Source organism: Sceloporus occidentalis, unplaced genomic scaffold (genome assembly GCF_023333645.1).
Source record: "Sceloporus occidentalis isolate IW3139 unplaced genomic scaffold, rSceOcc1.0.p SCAF_16, whole genome shotgun sequence".
NCBI lineage: Eukaryota > Metazoa > Chordata > Lepidosauria > Squamata > Phrynosomatidae > Sceloporus > Sceloporus occidentalis.
The window spans coordinates 15,753,655-15,773,659 of NW_028316996.1; the positions used below are offsets into that span (position 1 = coordinate 15,753,655).

General features: G+C 42.2%; 1 protein-coding gene across 1 annotated transcript; it reads right to left on the reverse strand.

Moving 5' to 3' along the window:
* Positions 1-3,671: 3,671 nt before the first annotated feature.
* Positions 3,672-6,677, reverse strand: LOC149303087 (small EDRK-rich factor 1-like). Its single transcript, XM_089481831.1, has 3 exons — positions 6,671-6,677; positions 3,850-3,958; positions 3,672-3,744 (listed from the first exon to the last, which is right to left on the reverse strand). Exons 1-3 carry the CDS (start codon positions 6,675-6,677, stop codon positions 3,672-3,674), a joined length of 189 nt encoding a protein of 62 aa, XP_089337957.1.
* Between the last annotated feature and the right edge of the window lie 13,328 nt (positions 6,678-20,005).

Sequence of the window (20,005 nt, forward strand, 5' to 3'; positions counted from 1 at the left end):
TTCAGCTCTCCCTTTTTCCTCCCCTGTAGTCCCTCATAAGAGCTCAGTGTTTGCTGCGTAAGAGTGTCTCACAAGATTCTAGAGCCATGAAAGACACAACATAATTTCTATGGAATGCGCAGAATTTAATTATCAATGAAATATCTGTTTTTTGGCGTTCATTAAGTAGGATAGTTATAGTATATTGGGGTACGCGCTTATCATGCAAGCCAAAAATGTCCCACGCCGCAGCCACTACCGTATTCTATCCACAGAAAAGACCCGTGTGGATTTGTTTGGTCGGGTGCAACGGTCCCGAGAAGCATCTCAACACATTAAGCAATGTATTATTTGCCAATATTGTCCTATGTCATTAATGTCTGGCCCGTACGTATTTGTCTTTACATACGCAGCATCTCTGTACTGCATATTGAAACGCTGTATAAAATCATTTTTGTCATGAATAGTGAGGCTGTTTTAAAGTGTCTCCCCCTTCTAACTTCTAACACGGGGATCTATTGGATTAATTACAATTTATTAAGGATATCAGGGATCACCATTTGAGATTAGAGAAGAGCAAAAACATTGTCACAGATGCAATGGGTCTTTAGTGTCCAGGTCACCTACTGGAATTTCTTTAAATGTGAGCAGATGGATTAATGCTCTAATTAAAGTTTCAATATCGAATTAAAAATAATTTTGTATACGAGGCATCTTTGCCGAGCACCCCTACCTTAAATAAATGCGGAAAATCAAAGAGTGATAGAGCATTCTAAAGACATTAATAAACTTGGGGCCAAAATAAAGAAATTGATTCAGATGTACTAAGCATTGACAGGGGTAAATCCCTGCGGGAGATCAGGCTGTCAAATCTCTATCAATTGTCAAAGGACAGCCTAAGAGTTGTTCCTCGCCCAATGTTTTATTCCCAATTTCTGTTTCAGTTAACGACTGTGTATCAACGGCTAAAAACTTCTGCATGGTATGTAAATATTAACTCACGTAAGCTATTTTTTCATATTTAATAAAAACTATGATTGAGAAAAATGCATTTCTTGTTTGTATTATCTTTTATTTGCTAACCTGCCCCAAGTTATGCCTTATAGCCCCCTATATGGTGGAACTAGCGATCGCAGCGCCCCCTCTCGGTCACATTTTAAACATAAGCCGGGCGGGTCGGGGGGGTGAGCAATTAATAAAACCCAACAAACAAACAGAAGAATACTTTATGGAAAGAGCCGAAAAATTAGTGACATATTATGGCAGGAAACTTAGTGAATTTGGTATTTTGTCAGTAATTGGTAAAGCGCAATATACACACAGTATACCTGAATGGCTCCCAAATTCAGCTCTCCCTTTTTCCTCCCCTGTAGTCCCTCATAAGAGCTCAGTGTTTGCTGCGTAAGAGTGTCTCACAAGATTCTAGAGCCATGAAAGACACAACATAATTTCTATGGAATGCGCAGAATTTAATTATCAATGAAATATCTGTTTTTTGGCGTTCATTAAGTAGGATAGTTATAGTATATTGGGGTACGCGCTTATCATGCAAGCCAAAAATGTCCCACGCCGCAGCCACTACCGTATTCTATCCACAGAAAAGACCCGTGTGGATTTGTTTGGTCGGGTGCAACGGTCCCGAGAAGCATCTCAACACATTAAGCAATGTATTATTTGCCAATATTGTCCTATGTCATTAATGTCTGGCCCGTACGTATTTGTCTTTACATACGCAGCATCTCTGTACTGCATATTGAAACGCTGTATAAAATCATTTTTGTCATGAATAGTGAGGCTGTTTTAAAGTGTCTCCCCCTTCTAACTTCTAACACGGGGATCTATTGGATTAATTACAATTTATTAAGGATATCAGGGATCACCATTTGAGATTAGAGAAGAGCAAAAACATTGTCACAGATGCAATGGGTCTTTAGTGTCCAGGTCACCTACTGGAATTTCTTTAAATGTGAGCAGATGGATTAATGCTCTAATTAAAGTTTCAATATCGAATTAAAAATAATTTTGTATACGAGGCATCTTTGCCGAGCACCCCTACCTTAAATAAATGCGGAAAATCAAAGAGTGATAGAGCATTCTAAAGACATTAATAAACTTGGGGCCAAAATAAAGAAATTGATTCAGATGTACTAAGCATTGACAGGGGTAAATCCCTGCGGGAGATCAGGCTGTCAAATCTCTATCAATTGTCAAAGGACAGCCTAAGAGTTGTTCCTCGCCCAATGTTTTATTCCCAATTTCTGTTTCAGTTAACGACTGTGTATCAACGGCTAAAAACTTCTGCATGGTATGTAAATATTAACTCACGTAAGCTATTTTTTCATATTTAATAAAAACTATGATTGAGAAAAATGCATTTCTTGTTTGTATTATCTTTTATTTGCTAACCTGCCCCAAGTTATGCCTTATAGCCCCCTATATGCCACTTTGCCCCCCCAGACTCCCCGGTGTCCATACGCGTGATGCACATAGACAACCTCTGCACATAGAGAACTTCTATGACAGACCACTGGAAGGTCATGCCACGCTGGCCCGCTGTCATAAAAGCCCAGACGGAAGTGCCGGGCAGCAGCAGAGGTCGTCTACACGCATCGCACAGATGTTCACCGGCTGCCAGAGAGGAGGATCCAGGTCCCCTGCAGCGCTACGGGGGATCTGGATCTTAATCTTATAGCCAGACCTCTATTTGAGGTCTAATTATAAGACGACCTTGAATATAAGATGAGGGGTTTTTTTTGCATTGCATTTGTTCTGGAAAAAACATTGTCTTTTATTTGAGCAAATACGGTAATAAGCACTCATAACAGGTTTGTTTTTTTAGATAATAGTGAGGGGTCTTTGGTCATTCTCAGGCTTTCGTGTATTACTAAACATATAAAAGTGGCCCTTCCAGAACGGTGGGGCTGCCAAGGATCAGTGTATGTTGCCTGGCGCTTAGCCCCGCAGCTCTCTCACACTGTGAAGCAGCTCATAGCTCCAATGCAAGAAGGGATGTAAGCATGTTTCATTCCGCTTTCATCGCTGTTATTATGCATGTATTCAGAATTGGCTCATAAATTATATGCATTATTCCAACCGTTGAGTGATCTCTATTGAACCTGTTAACGCCTGCCACCCCCACTGAGGCACGTTCAGTCGTAGTTTAAAATGTGGCAGACTGAGAGGCATTCTATGTCAGGAGCAAGTTGGAGGCGCTTTGCTCCCAGCATGATAGGGTTAATAGTTGGAAGCCAGCCCTTTCACGGTTAAAGTAATGAACCTGTACTGAAATGTTTAAAAGATAGCCTAAGAAGGCTACTTATCAGGGAGAGAGGAAGATGTTTGGTCTGAGATCCCGGAAAAAGAACCCAGCCAACATGCTACAATATGCATACTGGCACCAACTAGAAAACCAGCAACTGTATCCAAAATCAAATTGTATGTATCATCATAAGCACAATGAAACACAATGCACATTTTTGTTTTTTATTGAAAATGTAAATATATACAGCATGTTTGAGCACCAGTCTCTAGAAACAAATTTTTTTATAAAATTGGCTAGAATGGTCCACTTTGCCTATCTTACAACCAACATATTACACAAAATGAAAAAGCAGATAATGACAGATTACACTATAGTCCTTATAGTGATGTGAACTAATGCAGACTCATACACCTTGAGACTGGCAACAATCTCAACTACTCCTTTGCTGCATTGATTTCTTTTCGTCAGCTGCTCTCTGTTTCATCTGCATTATCTCCATGTCTCTGCGAAAGAACATTTTACAAGTTAACATCTCAGAAACAGGTCTCTAAACATTCCATTAGCAAATATTGAAGGGCTGGGAAGAAAAATCTAGCTATTCAACTCACCTTTGTTTTCTTTGTGCAGGTGTTAAGTTGTCATCTTTTCGCTTCCCTTTATTTGAATCTTGGTTTTTCTTGAGGTTTTTCTGGCGGGAAAGTTCACGTTGGTTTCCACCTGTTGAGAGGAAAGAAAAAAAAACCTGTAAGGGGTACTGTAAATGTAAAAAAAATTAAGCGAATGTGCACATCTGCAGTAAATTGAAAACTCGTTGTGGCTCACCCTCATTCACCTTCTCTGAATGTCTCTTTACCTTCTCCCCTGACCACTTTGGTGTTCTGGTGTCCTTTGCTGCACAGCTGTTTCTTCCCTTGCATCTACCTATTCTGTCTTATTTCTTTGCCTGCTTCTCTGTGGATAACTGGACATGGCCTACCAGAGACCTTCCGATAAAAGGGTGGAACGGGCAGGAATAAGCTGTCCCTGAGGCATAAGCGGTCCACAGAGAAGGTAGAGAGACATTCAGAGACAGCATGCGTGTAAGCATGAGAGAGTGAATGAGGGTGAGTGAAAAACCCCCCGAAACAAATGAAAATTCAGAGCTCTTTCGTTACATTTCTTTTGTTGGGGCTCCCGCCTCTTTTCAGATATTCATACGAATTGACAAACTTCATTAAAATTGAAATCAACACAAAGCCAAATGCACAATTCTAGCAGCTACATTACTGTGCATAACATGTTCTAACGTGTTCTAATATTTATTCTCACACTAGCCTTACAAACACTACCCTTAAGCCACAAAACACCTTACCAGGGGAGATGTAATGCTACTCAACAGGAAGTTAAGACAGCAAAACCTTTGGCACAGAACCAGATATATTAAATTGCAGTTTAAGAAAACCTATTTGTGCCAAACATTTCGTGCCACTGTGTAAAAAAAAAAAAACCACTTAAGGACCATTGAGAAGTCATACGTACCATGCCTCTTTAAGAGGCAGCCCTCCTGAATCTGATTGGTGGGGGCAGTCATGTGATCGCCAGTCACTTCACACACATGCCCTTACATGAACAAAGTGTCTGTCTTCTAAAGCTTGTGTTGCATTTCACAGGTAGATGGTTTGTAGCAATAACAGGCGTGCTAACTAAGAGTTAGCGTTTGGAAATCAGTACTGGGGCGCTTAGTATAGTATAGTTTTTATGGAATTTAGCGGGTTTTGTGTATGTTATTTTATGCACACTTTATTTCATAGGGTGCAGAATCTGATGGGGTAGAGTTAGGTGGGGAGAAACATTGTAAACCTTTGCACATCACACGCTGTTTTGTCCCCCAAAGCAGCCATATCACTCTCGGCCCTGTGTATTTCCAAGGAGAAACCTATCTATAAGGGATATTTCTGTGCTACAGGATGCCGCTAAATACAAACCTTTCCTCAAACGTTTCAAGTAACTTTGACAGGGCAGTTTAGGGTCTCGCGGCTGTTAGTGTTATGAAGCTAGTATACCCAAACACGAGAACTTTGAAGGATAAAGATATGATCGTAATATTTGCCTTCACTGTAAAAATGATATTAAGTCTCCTTGTGTAGGACTTCCAAGCTGGGACAAGTAAATGATTATTAAGCAATTTTATTCAGCTTTGTTGGCTGTTATGTATTCACAGAAAAAATGTCCTTTAATGTATCCGTGTGGTTACAGTAAGTTAGAAAGGGGTGATTTTCAGTTGTACAAAACAGTCTTTGAGGTACAAAATAACCATGGTAGCCCTGGTCATGAAGGGTGATGTAGTCCTGCAGCAGCTGGAGGGCCGCAGGTTGGACGCCCCTGGTTTATAGGAACAGTCTGTAATGCTGATGTGAACATTTAGTATCATCCCAGCCTTCAGCAGATAAAGGAACTCTTCAACCACCATCTGCACTTTAACGCATACGATGGCAGGAGTCTCTATATCTTTTCGTTCTCTCCTTCTTACAAACGCAGAATCACCCCTGTAAGAATTTCACTTAAGTCTCTTGCATGCAATGAGCGGCTATTGATTCCAAGCAGCAAGTTGCTTGAAACAAAGCACTACAGGGGAGGTACTGTGCAGCAGCCTTTGTGTCATACACATTTAGGTAAACTGCATACAATATATGCAGTCATTGCCCAGAGGGCTGCCTGGGTCACTGGAGTGTATAAGCACCATGGGCTTTAGTGATTCTAGAATAAAGCACCGTCTACTTCATTGATACCATAAAGTGGTCACCAGAGCCCCTTTAATACGCTGGCCACCAAAAACCAAAGTACTCGGAGCCATGTGCAGCAAGTGGGGGAGCTAGTCCGCCTACAAACCTCGGACTACATTATATCGCCAAGCGCAAGACAGACGGCAACCAGTTATATGCACTGCAACCCCCATAATCCTCAGCCTACCAGAGAGCCCATTAGGATATAGCTCATAAGCTAAAATACACACGCTAGCGGGCCCTATAGATACCATCTCCAACAACCGCAGCGAGCTCCGTAATGCACGTTTGTATAGCATATACCGAATGCGACCCCCCCTCGGTAACCCCGTGCCTATAGCCAGTATAACGATCAAACCATAAAGCTGACCTTATACCGGAAGCCCAGCCACGTATAATATCCACCCCATACGGGACCAAATACGCCACAAACCCACTCAGCTAGTTTTATTAGCTATACGTATAGAAAGACAAGATGCCGCCAGTTACACACAGGTAACAATAGGTGGCAGCATACGAGCCCCCAAACACCCCACCTACCCATGAAAAGAGTAACAGGCCAGTACCCCGGTATATCACCCCAACCCCCGCAACGCAAGGAGATAATACGGACTCTAAAACAGTAGCGCGCAGCCCTGCCTATGAACCCCGCACAGCGGACACTTACGAGCCATTCCAGGCAACAACCAAAGTGAGCAGATACCACCAGCCCCCAGCAATCCGTCCGAAGGACAGAAAGTTCTAGTGAAAAGGGTGCGGGTGCGGCGTATTTATATAATTTACGTCACGAACACGCCTCTTGGGCGGGATTTATGCATGTTTTCGCAACGGCCGCTCCTTCATAGTTAACCCCTTCAATCCCAGGGGGTTTTGGTACCTCAAGTCCCGGAGCAATTTTGCCATTTTTGCGCTATGTCGGTTCAGCGATTATTCTCTTTTCCTGTGAATAGTCTACCCATGTAAACTATATATAGTTTTTTTCAAGGAGGTATTCTTTTGATACCATAGTTAGATGATTACATTTAGAATGAGAAATTTAGGAAGTTAGTAAGGTAAGGATATGATGGACTGAGCATGTTTAGTGTGTTAGTGTGTGTGTGTATATTAGTTACAGGGGCCATCAATGGGCTGTACTTGACCTCTAGGCTGCAAGGTATCAGCCTTCCACTGGCCTAGAAGAAAAAATCACATATCCCACATTTGGTGGAATTCACCCTATACAATAATCTGATCCCCGTTTACACAAAAAGCCCTCCCCCATAACTAACAATAACACACAAAAAGACAATTATAGAGCCTTTTTAATGGAATAAAATAGCATATAGGTGGATGTGAACCACAGCTCCCTGCTCCCATGACCCTCGGCTGGAAACACAATGGTCATCTGAGCCCTGACATGAGTGCATGTGAACGCGTATTTTATGCTTTAGCTGTATGCATAATAATTACGGTCTATAAAATTAACCCGTTTTATATGTCTCCCCTGCACGGTATGTGTGCTGTAACTGCCGGGGTCCTAAATAAAGTAACATGACAATAACGTGAATTCCTTTGACACCAGCTGGCACTCAGCGCCACTATCTAAGAGAGCAGGGTCATTATAGGGAATACGTATATCGATCCCGGAACCAGGATTGTTTTCCCCGCCGGACCAGCCCTTTCATCCTCTCTTCCCCTACCCTTCTCAGTCGCTCTAAAATTTGTTTTATACACGCCTGTTGCGACGTCGCGGGAAGATGATGTCATCGTGAGATCCATTCCATTCGTCCTCGCTGCTTCTGTTTCCCATGTGATAGAACCACAATTCGTGTTGTGCACGGGCTGAGTGAGAGCTCGTTTTTCGGTATGTAGACCGGGAGAGGCGGCTGATCTCACCGTACATTATGATCCGCAGACCGAGGCTCAACTTCAGGCCGAACATCAAGCCGGGAGGTCGGGCACCCGGCCCTTCCACCGGTACTGCAGGAGGAACGGCACTGGAACGCAATGGACCCGCAGATGCCGCTCCCCTCCCTGACCCAGCAGACTCGAGGAAGGATAATAATGCAGGAGGCCTGCCAGTTCCGGACACCCCAGCCGGGGAGGTGACAGCAGCTGCCGCGTCTGACAGGGGAGAGCCCCAGGCTCCGCAGGAGAAAGACCCGTAAGTGTCAGCTGCTGGGGCTGGGCCAATACACCCGCGTGTTTCAGTCTAATGCATGGATTTGGCAGGAATGTCATGCAGTTTGCCATGAGTGGAACTGCCTCCCATCACAAGTGGTAGAGGGTAATACATTGAGGCAATTGAAACATGCATGAGACGGGCATAAATCCTGGATCTAAGACGAGACCTATGACTGATTAAGGTCTCTACATCAGGAAATAGGGCCAGACCAGGCGGGCCTAATGGTTCTTATCCGCTGTCAAGTTCTATCTTTCTACGTACGGCGGAATTAGTGACGGCTTTGTAGTGACGGTAAATACCGGGTTGCCTTTAGCTACAGTTTCTATTATCCTCTGAGAATGCAGAAAAATACGGGTTATGAAGTCATTTACTGTCGTATATCGTCTTTTAGTGTAACTTGTTCCACACGCGTTAATAGTGATTTTTTTTTTTTTTCTTATTCTCCAAATAATCTCTAGATCACAGAATAAAGGCAGTTACCAATAAAATGCAACTGTTTCCAATAAAATAATTGAAATCTAATTTCATCTTAAATGTTAGAGTGATTTATTAACGTGAGATACTGTTGGCGACTCGGCACATTATCCTCAGCCGACGGCATAGAGCTGTCGCTTGCTTTGGTTATGTATAGCTGTATAGCAAGCGCGTTTCGGTCAATCATTAAACTATAAGAAGGCACTAGCTGGCCGTATTTCGAAAGAACACATCTGGGGCAAAAGGGCCAAAAGTCTGGCCTTGGTCTCTGTGTTGCCATTTCTTCCTTAATTACTATGAAGTTCCCCTTTAAATTGAATAACAGAAAAGGTTGAAAAAGTTACAAAATACCGTAATTGGGACAGTTGTTATATTTGTATTCGAAATGTATTAGAATCTGTATCGACGTGTGTCCCAAATAAAATAACTTTTTAAGAGCATGTTAATAAAAAAAAAGATTAGATTGCCTGAGCAAGGCCCCGGCAGACAAGCCATGTAGGTAATAAATAATAACGATAACTAGTAATAATAATCTCCCGATGGGACTGCTTTTTAGTGCACGCTCTCGGAATTGGCCAAGTGGGCAGCTGAATAATTGATGGCACTCATTAAAGCTGGGAAAAGAAAAAATGTCGGTGCGCTAAGCTAGTCTCGGGCTCAAATACCGTAATACAAATGTATAATACGAGGCCTACCAAACAGTGTGAGCATGCTGCGAATACAGTGTGTTGGCTGTACAATGTATACAAAAAAACAGAAGCGCAGACAGTTTTTGTTTTTTGTACTCATTGAAGCTGCTCAGATTGCAGAGACCATGAAGCGAACACGTGGCGGGGTCTCCTGAGCGTTGCGTATTAGTGGTTGTAAGACGCCTTGCGTTGAGTGATTACTAAATTAGAGGATTTTAATTTTTTATTATTATTAAATTATTTATTATTATTATTATAAGAAAGTGTCCAAAAACATGTGGAAGGGTTTCCTGAGCGTTGCATATTAGTGGTTGTAAAACGCCTTGCGTTGAGTGATTTTGATTTTTTTATTAGAGCATTTGACTTAGGGGTACCGTGCAAACGGAGTTTCTTCTTTCTTTGTTCACTTGTGGAGTGCTCTGGAGCATCACAAGAATAGAGAGCCGCTTATTTTTATAGACAATATAAGTATTGACTTGAGTAATGTTACTCTAATGGGTTTTCTTGAATGAAAACAGCAAAGGTTGAAAGTCTTGTTGTCCTGCTGATTAAGGGATTTTAGTAGGTGGAAACCTCTTTTTGTGTAACACAACCAGTTATTAGATCATCTAACTAAAACCTGAAAAGCAGAAGGAAGAACCGGCACAGCCCCAGCACAGTCTCGGTTTAAAACGTTAATGCAACAAATGGGTGAAGGCTGAGGCTGGACCCCGGTCCAGAGTGGGCCATTAAGAGTCCCCACATGTGATATCTGTGTTAAAATAAGAGATGTCGGCAGAGACGTATTTGCCCAGCACGGCACCCTCTCCGTATTGTGTAAAAATGCCACTTGGGGAGATCAGAGATCTCTCTTGTACCTGACTTATTAAGCAGCAGTGGACCAAGGGGTCTTGATCTCCCAATAGTGCCCCCCCCCCCCGGACCTGCCCCTTTAGACCTAGGCAGCCTAGGCCAGAATACTCCACTGGCTGTCACATAAACCATCTCTGAAATGATAGCTCTATGGGAAAAGTATTAATTCATTTGTGCTTTTGGACAATTTTCCTATGTTTTTTCTTTCATTTATTCTTGATCACCAGGGCTAAAGAGATATCCAATTCCACTAATGAAACCTCATCGAGTAAAACTACCGTTATGCCATATCAGAGAAGAAAGAGAATCTCTACTTTGCCCAACTTGGCAAAACAAAGGGTTTCCAATGCTTCCTCCGTCCCTTCATCACAGAAGGCTTCACCAGTGGATGTCCATCCATCTCAGCCTATTAATATTGTTGCTCCAAACACGGAGGTTTCTTCAAGTGAAAAAACCAAATTACAGAGCCCTCCGAAATCACCCACTCCTCGAGGACAGCACCAGGCCCTGCCTGAAAAGAGGACTCCAGTACCTCAGGTACCACAGTTTTCCCCTTACAAGAAGCCTGTCCTTAAGCAGCCGGAGGCAACACCTGTTAAAATTATTGAGCCGCTAACCAAAGAAGAGTTGTGTCCCCTTAAAGAGAGAGCCTCACAGGAGTCTAGTAAATGGGATGGATCTCTGAATACACCAAAGCCCACTCCTGTGAAAAAGAAATTTGGCGATTTGGAGAAAGAAAGAATTAGAAGAGCCCAGAAACTAAGGGAATTACTTCGGGAGGAGCTGAGGAGCGAGAGGGTAAGCAGCTGTCTATTGTGTCTAAGACCTTCTTTTTAACTTTTAAAGGGGACTCTAACTTGTACGTAGTAAAATTAAAACCATAGAAAATAATAAATGATTTAAAATGAGAACAATCTAGAATAATAACTTTTCACTGTTATGAACATTTATTAATCAGATAAAAAAAAAAAATGTAAATTTTTAATTTATTTAAAATAATTTAATGAACAAACTGGGTGTTAAAAACGAACAGCAGAAGCGGAGTTTGTCTGCGCGCATTGCACAGACGTTTACCGGCTGCCAGAGAGGAGGATTCAGGTCCCCTGCAGCACTGCGGGGCATCCTCCTCTCTGGCAGCTGGTGAATATTGCACGATGCGCGCAGACAGGTACTTCCACCGGGGCTTCTATGGTGGAGCACCGGAAGGTCATGTCATGCCAGGGCTCCCTCATAGAAGCCCCGGGGGAAGTGGAAGGCGAAAATCTGTTGACAACAATTTTCATTATCGATTAGTTGTTGCAGTCCTAGTATCATCTCATAAGCAATTGCTGCTCACCCAGCCTGATTCTTTAAATGTTTAATGTTTTTTTTCTGCTTTGTAGAGAGCATGGAGAGCAAAACATCCTATTCCAGACCCTAATGCAGAGCTGGAACGTTCTAAGATGACAATGAGAGATTTTGTACACTTCATTCCACTAAATAATCCAATGAAGTGAGTAAAAGTGTTGATTTTGTTTACATGCAAAAGCATAGAGAGGTTGATCAGAAACCACTCTATGCATTTGGTCTGTTTGTCTGTCGTCCAGCTGTTTGTCTTTGTGAGAGATACACCAACAAGCATCTTATTATCCCTGTTTGCTATACTCTATTTAGCTGCGTGTAGACAGGCCCTAGTGCCGTGGAGCTGTTGCTAGAATTAACTGTTAACTATTTTATTTTAGATCTTCTATTGAAGAAACAAAAACCAGTGAAAAATCAATAACAGGAGAAAGTCAGCTCCCCAGGTAAATTATTTCTTGTGTTCGTACTTGTATTTTTTTATTGTTAACTTAAGCGGTGTTTGTATTAATAATGAATCTCCCAGACAATACAATGTTTTCCATAATGAAAAATAGAGCTGCTTCTTTCAGTTTTATTTTAGTGGTTTGCAAATCTATCTTACCAAAAAGCTGCGACAAAAACCCTTTCATTTATAAGTAAATCTGTTATGTCTTTTTGTTGTTGTTGTGGTTCCTGTATTTTGTGCTTTAAGTAGTTTGTGTGGCCTGGTGTTAAGCATTAGTGAGAGGTTACAGGTATATCATATATATATATATATATATATATTATGCTTACATCACATTGTTTTTACTCTGTTCCTCTTATATCATACGTCCTTTTTTGTGCGTAATATTTTAGACCAGAAACCAAAAGCGTTCCCAGTGATGAGGACGATGATGCAGACGAGGATGACAGTGGGTTAGTTCCTCGTGTAAAAGTGGCAGAAGATGGATCTATTATTCTTGATGAGGAAAGGTAAATAAATGCCAAAAAATAAATAAAATAAAAGTTTAAATGCTAAAAAAAATAAAAAAAAAGGTTAAGTGAACCTAAAAATGTAAACGGCTTGGTTGCCAGAGGCATGTATTTCATCCTTGATCATCTGCATGGATAAATTATGCCAGTGTTTGATGTTTCAGTAATTCCGTACCATCTTCCTGATAATGCTTCGTTTACAGCGAGCGTGGCGGCTTTGTACTGGTTATAGAACTATAGACAGAGACTAGTCTTTGATGTGTCCACCTTTAACAATTTCTTATTTTCCAGTTTGACAGTGGAAGTGATCAGACCAAAAGCTGCAATCGTTGAAGATAACGACCCGGTTTTTGAGAGAGGTTCCACAACTACATACTCTAGTTTTAGAAAGAACTGCCACACTAAGCCGTGGTCCAACGCAGGTAATATATTTCTGTGTTTTTGATTATAAAATATTAGTGATGCTATTACACGATAATGCTTTTAACCCAGCAATTGAGTGTAAATGACAAGGTTAAGTACCATACACAGTTCACACTGGATAGATCAATGTCTTGAAGACATATTTCAGAAATTTGTGGTGCGTTTATGCCTGTGGCCGAAAATTGATGTCCCTGCAGTCACTCTGGGCCGTGCTTAGTGTTTCTATGTGAAGCCTTGCTAGGCCCTTCCCGTGATCTGAGATATTAGCTTACTCAGCAGAAAAGCATACAAAAGGCCCAAATGGGGTAATCCTGAAGCATTGAGAGTGTGTTTTTTAAAGTGTGTCTCCAATGCTTCAGCAGTGGCGTTCCTGAAACACACACACAATTAACCAATAAAGAATTGTTGAAAAAGCACATACATTTAATGTATAGTTTGAGATTTCAAGCAAGGTGCTGTGATAGGATACCACCCCTGCAATACGTCGGTTTGTGAAATTTCATCCCTGCTTGATACTCCACGGTCAATTGTAAGCGGTGTTCTTGGAAAGTGAAAGCAGAAGACCACGTAAAGTCACAGAGGGGGGGTCATTGAGTTCCTAACTTTCGCTGGCATTAATATCAGCACAAAAACTGTGCGGTGGGAGCTTCGTGGAATGGGTTTTCCGTGGCCGAGCACATCACCAAGTACAATGCGAAGCATCGGATGGGGGATCAACTACATATTGATGTATTTAGAATGTGATATCAGAAAAGTATAAAAAAGGTATATAATATATATATAATCTCCACATGAAGCTGTGATTATTTTTATTTTTTTTTTGCATACATTGTGTAATGTTTTCTTACGGATCATAACGTGCGACTTTCTTTACTTGCAGAAACAGAAATGTTCTATCTTGCCATTAGCATGGTTGGAACAGACTTTTCTCTGATTGGTCAGCTCTTCCCCCACAGGAAGCGGCTAGAGATCAAGGTACAAACCGCAGCGTTATTTTTAATGTCATTTACTTTAAAATCCGTATGTAGGATAACATGATGCCGCATATGAATAACTGATTGCCACAGCAAGAATAGTGATTTTTTTTTTTTTAAGCAGGTTTAACGTTAATTATGCAGAAGATTAAAAAAACAAAAACCATTGTTCTCCCCAGCTATGTCTCTGTTATGTTTTACTTAAACTGTCTTAGTCCTCCTGGTAATTTTACTTCCTTGTCCCCCTAGCTTCATGGTAGCTATACAACATTTTTTGTGGGTTCAGATTTTATTCTTTTATTTCTAGCACGATATTATTAATAATAATAAATACTGCAGTACATTTATGCCTTGGGCATTGCCGCGTAAAGAAACCTTTCTCTAACAACTCGTCTCCCGTGCCCCCAGAACAAATTTAAACGGGAGGAGCGAGCGAATGGATGGCGGATCGACAAAGCGTTTAGTAAGTAACTCCGCTCGTGTTGGTGGGCAGTAGTGTATGGACAAACTGGGTTATTTGTATAAGGCTCTGTGTTTTTTCCAGAGTCTGTTAGTTTAAATGTAATACACATATTTACTGTACTGAGTTCTGCTTTGCAGGAGAAAAGAAAGCATTTGACTTTGAATTTTTTGCAACTCTCCTCCAAAAAGCTTTGGAGAAGAAAAATTCACCAAAAGTTGGAAAAAAGATTAAAAAACCTCGGAAAAGAAAAGGTAACGCTACATTTTCTGGTTTAGTGTTAAGTGTAAAAGATGGCCTGTTTTTTTTTTTTTATTATTTTATATTATTAAAAATAAAGAATACATTATTAAATACTATTTCTGGTGAGTTCCCCTGTTTTATTGTAGATGTTATCTCGAAAAATAATGTGGTCTCGAAATGTACCAACACCAAGAAGCATATATATATCGTATTGGCTCAGATATAGGCCTATATTCGGGGTCTAGCGCCCGACGCCCGGGACATGCAGTCCCGGGCGCCGGGCAGGCAGCAGGGTTAGGATACAGATCCCCCGCAGCGGTGCAGGGGACCTGCATCCTACTCCCCGATACGCTCAGACAGCCTCCCCTGCCAGCACTTCCCACAGGGGGGGTGCCGGCACGGGAGGTTGTCTAAGCGCATCGTGCGGTTGTCTAACCGCACGATGCGTTTTACCTCTGGCCCCCCGCCTGACTTACCGGAGCAGACTCCCGGGTGTCTTGCGGGGCCGGCGGAGGACATCTACGCAATACAACTTCCGGTGCCGGCACATACGGCACCGGAAGTTGTATACGCGTATTGCGTAGATGTCCCCCGCCGGCCTCGCAAGACACCCGGGAGTCTGCTCCGGTAAGTCGGGGGGCAGAGGAGGACAGTGGCAGCATATCTCGGGGAGGGAGGACAGTGGCAGCATATCTCGGGGCGAGGACAGTGGCAGCATATCTCGGGGGGGGCAAGACAGTGGTAGCATATCTCGGGGGGCAGCATGTTTTTTTGGTGCTTTTTTAAAGAAAAAAACTTTTTCTTTAAAAAAGCACCAAACTTTTAGGGTGCGGCCTATATACGGGGGCGGCCTATATCCGAGCCAATACGGTATATATATATATATATATATATATATATATATATATTGTAGGGGACAGCTCACGCATGGGGCGGCAATGACAGGTTCACACAGGTTTCCAACGTAAAAGCGTGTTTATTTAGATGTTGTAATCACAGAGCACCTTGTAAACAAAACAAACTATAAGCCTGTCCGGCTCTAACTAAACAGCAGGATACCTCTCTAGCAGCCTAAGGTCTGACGCAAAGCAAAGTAACCAGTTTTGTATGGGGTAAAGCTTCATACCTGGTGGGCTGCAGCGCTGGCTGTAGCTGCTCCTTCATTCAGTGTCTCCCTCCCTCTGAAAACCTAACAGCCCTTTCTTTTAAGGCCTCCTCCCCAGTAACGAGCTTAGGAAGCCTCACCTGAGAGCACCTGGGTTTGCTACCAGGCCTGGCTGAGGTAACCAGGTGAGACATATATCCCATCAACCACTCTCCCATACACTTTACCACAATATATATATATATATGTATAACAAGTGGTTTTAACCACATGCAAGGAGGTGCCCAAGCTGGAATAAGTATTTACACTTTTGTCAAATCCTAAATCTTTGTAAGCGTCAACATGCAACTCTATGCTTATGGCTTTCATTTTTTGGTTTTGTTTCTGACGATTAATCTCAGAGAAACAGACTGACGATCAGAGTAACGTCTGCAATGCCGAAACATCTGCTGTATCTGATGGCGAGGGAGCCGATTGCAGAACAGCCGAGAAGGAGAACGAAGAGTCGCAAACTGTCGCTGAAGTGTCGGTTTCTTCTGACTCGGCCCCGGTTAAAAAAAGACAGCGAAAAAAAAAGGACAGCGAAGCTTTGGGTTCTAATAAAGAAAAGGTTAAAAAAACCCGAAAAAAGGGTGAGATGGCTACAACTTTTTCCCATTTTGCGTGTATTTTCCAGTCTCTAAAACACACCAACCAATTGTCACAGGAAATAGTTATTGGATTTCTTTGCTACAGTCCACAGTTTTAAATATCTTAAAGGACAACGCTGTACGCGTTCTCTAATTTTGCATAGGTAAATCCAACCAAGGGGGGGAAGAGAAAAGCACGGAAATTGGTGAAGGGGCACAGAACGAAGATAGTTTGGCCACTGAGGAAAACCATAACGCACACAGCAGTCAAGAGAAAAAGGGGCGAAGACGAAAAAAGAAAGGCGAGCTCAAGAAGCCGGAAGTGGAGCCTCTGTCAGATTCTGGATCTGATATAACACCGTTAACCAAGAAAGCCAAACGCAATGGCAAAAAAGGTAAAGCTTCCAACAAAGCCATGATACCACACCCTTAAGCTCAAAATAGGACTCGAGTCTGACTAATTTACTAGCACTGACCTTTAGAGGGCGCCAGTGTCTTTATGTCCATTGTAATTTTCATTATAAACATGTAATTAATTAAACGACTGAAAAATACTATTATAAAATGGACAATTTATCCGTCTGACCGCACTAAAATCAACATTGTCACTCTGAGTTGCAAGCAAAACGACAAAAGAAACTAAATTTTTGAATGCATTCTCTACCCCTTCATCTGGTTAATGTGTATGCCAAGTTTTCTATTGTAGCAGTTTTAGTCTGTGGGGAAGCAAGAGAGTTAGTTAGCTTCTAGACCTAAGATGGTGCTTAAGAATGCCTCTCTAATTTATGTTCTATGAAGAGGGAAAATACTGAGAAGTCATGTTCTCACGGATTGGCATTTTACCCTTAGTGATTTGCGAGGAACCAGAGGAGGATGAGTGCGTTGTCCAAAATACAGACGAGAATACTGATGTATGTGGTGCATCGGATGAGACTGCCAAGACCGGGGATGTAACCATTGACCTCTTCCCTGAGGAAGGTGGAAATTGGTCAGGAAATGAATTTTTATCCAGGTAATAACTGTGGTTGCACTAAACTTTCTTTGAAATAAACCAATTGCGGTCAGGTCCCTGTCCAGTGCGATCTCTGCGCTTGGGACAGAAGTAGGGCTGCAACTAACGATTATTTTAATAATCGATTAGTTGGCCGATTATTTTTTCGATTAATCGGATAAAAAAAAAACAATATGCATATTTTTTGTTTATTTAAAATTTAATGAACTGGATGTTAAAAAAACAACTTAAAATTTACATTAACATTCTTATTTTGTTATGATGTAATAAAAAACAATATTTTCAAAGTACAAGAACTCAAACACAATATTTATGAAACAAAATAACCCCAAACATTCTGAAAAGAGGTGGACTATTACTGTTCAAGAAACTTTGCCCCAGCCCTGGCACTTTGCACCCAGCACTTTGCACCCAGCCCTGGCACTTTGCACCCAGCACTTTGCACCCAGCACTTTTCCCCAGCCCTGGCACTTTGCACCCAGCACTCAGCACTGCAGAGCGTGTAGCAGAAGCGGGGAACGCTCGCGGAGGTAAGTAAAAGGAGCCGAGTGCTCCAACAACGAATCGATCACTCGATTAATCGATAATGGAAATCGTCGACAACGATTTCCGTTATCGATTATTATCGATTTTATCGATTCGTTGTTTCAGCCCTAGACAGAAGCATGGATATATTGGGGGAAAACGGCTAATAATAACTAGCACATGGGTCCTGTGTTGGATGGTAACTTTTTTTTTATTTTTTTTTTTAAACAAAACTATTTTTCAGCACGCAGAAGGATATCTCAAACGCCCAAAGCCGTGATGTGCCTTCGGCTTCAGATGTTTCAGTCATTGATGAAGCCGTTTTGGTGCAAAGTCAGAGGGAATCTACTAGTGAGACAGGGGACCATGCGGTAGGTTTTCGCTTTATGAACTTCGAAAGCTGCGTTTGGTACAGCTAACCCATGTAACGTTGGGGACAAAATCTTTTTAAAAAATCACCACTGTCTGCCTGGAATTCTTTAACTGTATAAAAATGTTTTCTCATAGCCCTGTAAGAGTATACTTTGCTTTCTTTCATGTAATTTTTTTATTTATGTAACGGTTTTTATTTGTAATTCCCAGATTTCGGCCAGTGAGTTGCTAGATGAACGTGCTGGAAGCCAAGAAAAAGGGGCATTACCCAAGTAAGGATTTAATGTGTCAAACTGTAATCCACCGATGTCTAGACGCTATTTGCTTATTGGGATTAAAAACACAGTGAAGTGTGTCAGGTTTTACACGTATTGTAGAATACATGTGACAACTTGATATACTGTTGTTATTTTGTGTGTGTATAAGGGGCGACCACTTCTTGGGTGTTTTTTCACCCAATCTTTGTACCTTCTTAAAGCGCCAACCCTACAAAAATAAATCAGTTGGTTGTGGGAAGAATAAATGCTCTACTCTTCACATAGGGCCTCTTTTAAATATAAGCCTGTGGTTTTCTCTGAGCATTAAGTACTGCGTTTAACATAGTGTGGCTAATAGCCAAACATTTACCTTTTGAAACTGCCAAAAGATGTGTTTTGGGAAAATTTGACTTTTTGTTTGTTTCATGTTGAAATGTCCCAATTTCAATGCAGAACACCCCCCACTAAATCCACACCAGTGCCACGGGGAAGATTTGCAAAACTGAAGCCCCATTTAAGAAAAGCACCTTCTGAAAAGGAAAGCCAAGAAGAAATGGATGTTGAAGGGAATGATGAGGCTACTATGGACACATCCAGTTTCTCACAATATTCTGAAGAAAACCCACCCATTCTTGGAAACGTGAGCACTTTAGCAAATGTAAAACCAAAAATAATTTAACAAATGCTTAAAAGCAGCGTTTCTTTTCTATCTGCCCAAAATACTGCATTTGATAATCTAGGTAAAATGAAGAGGAATATATATATACCGTATTGGCTCGAATATAGGCCGCACTTCCCCCCCCCACTTTATGTCTTTAGGGGACCTGCATCCTACTCTCTCTGATATGCTTAGACAGCCTCCCCTGCCAGCACTTTCCCCGGGGGGGGGGGGGGTGCCGGCACGGGAGATTGTCTAAGCGCATCGTGCGGATGGTGACCGTCCGCACGATGCGTTTTACCTCTGCCCCCAAGACTTACCAGAGGAGACTCCCGGGTGTCTTGCGGGGCCGGCGGGGGACATCTACGCAATACGCGTATACAACTTCCGGTGGCGGCACTCAGCTGATGTAAGTCGGGGGGGGGGAGCAGAGTGGCAGCATATCTCGAGGGGGGAGGAGGACAGTGGCAGCATATCTCGGGGGGGGGGGGACAGTGGCAGCATATCTTTCTTTAAAAAAGCACCAAACTTTTAGGGTGCGGCCTCTATACGGGGGCTGCCTATATCCGAGCCAATACGGTATATATTTACATTATATAATTTCACACACACTCATATGAAGCAGCAGTTTTGGTAAGAACCGAGTGATTGCAGATAGACGAGTTAACCAGCAATATGAAATGCTAGTTAACCCCTTCAATCCCCCTATAGACGTACCGGGACGTCCAAAAAACGCCCACAAAGAAACCCCTATGGACGTCCCGGTACGTCCAGCCCTTCGTGCAGCGTCAGGGACACATCCCTGCCGCTGCACGGGAGACCAGGCTGTCGTTTGACAGCCTGGACTCCCCACTGACAGCAGAAGCCGGC

Excerpts from the sequence above, each read along its gene's own strand:
- LOC149303087 (XM_089481831.1), bottom strand. Across the intron at positions 3,745-3,849 it reads CCTGCACAAAGAAAACAAAG|AGACATGGAGATAATGCAGA; the intron begins GTGAGTTGAATA and ends GTTCTTTCGCAG.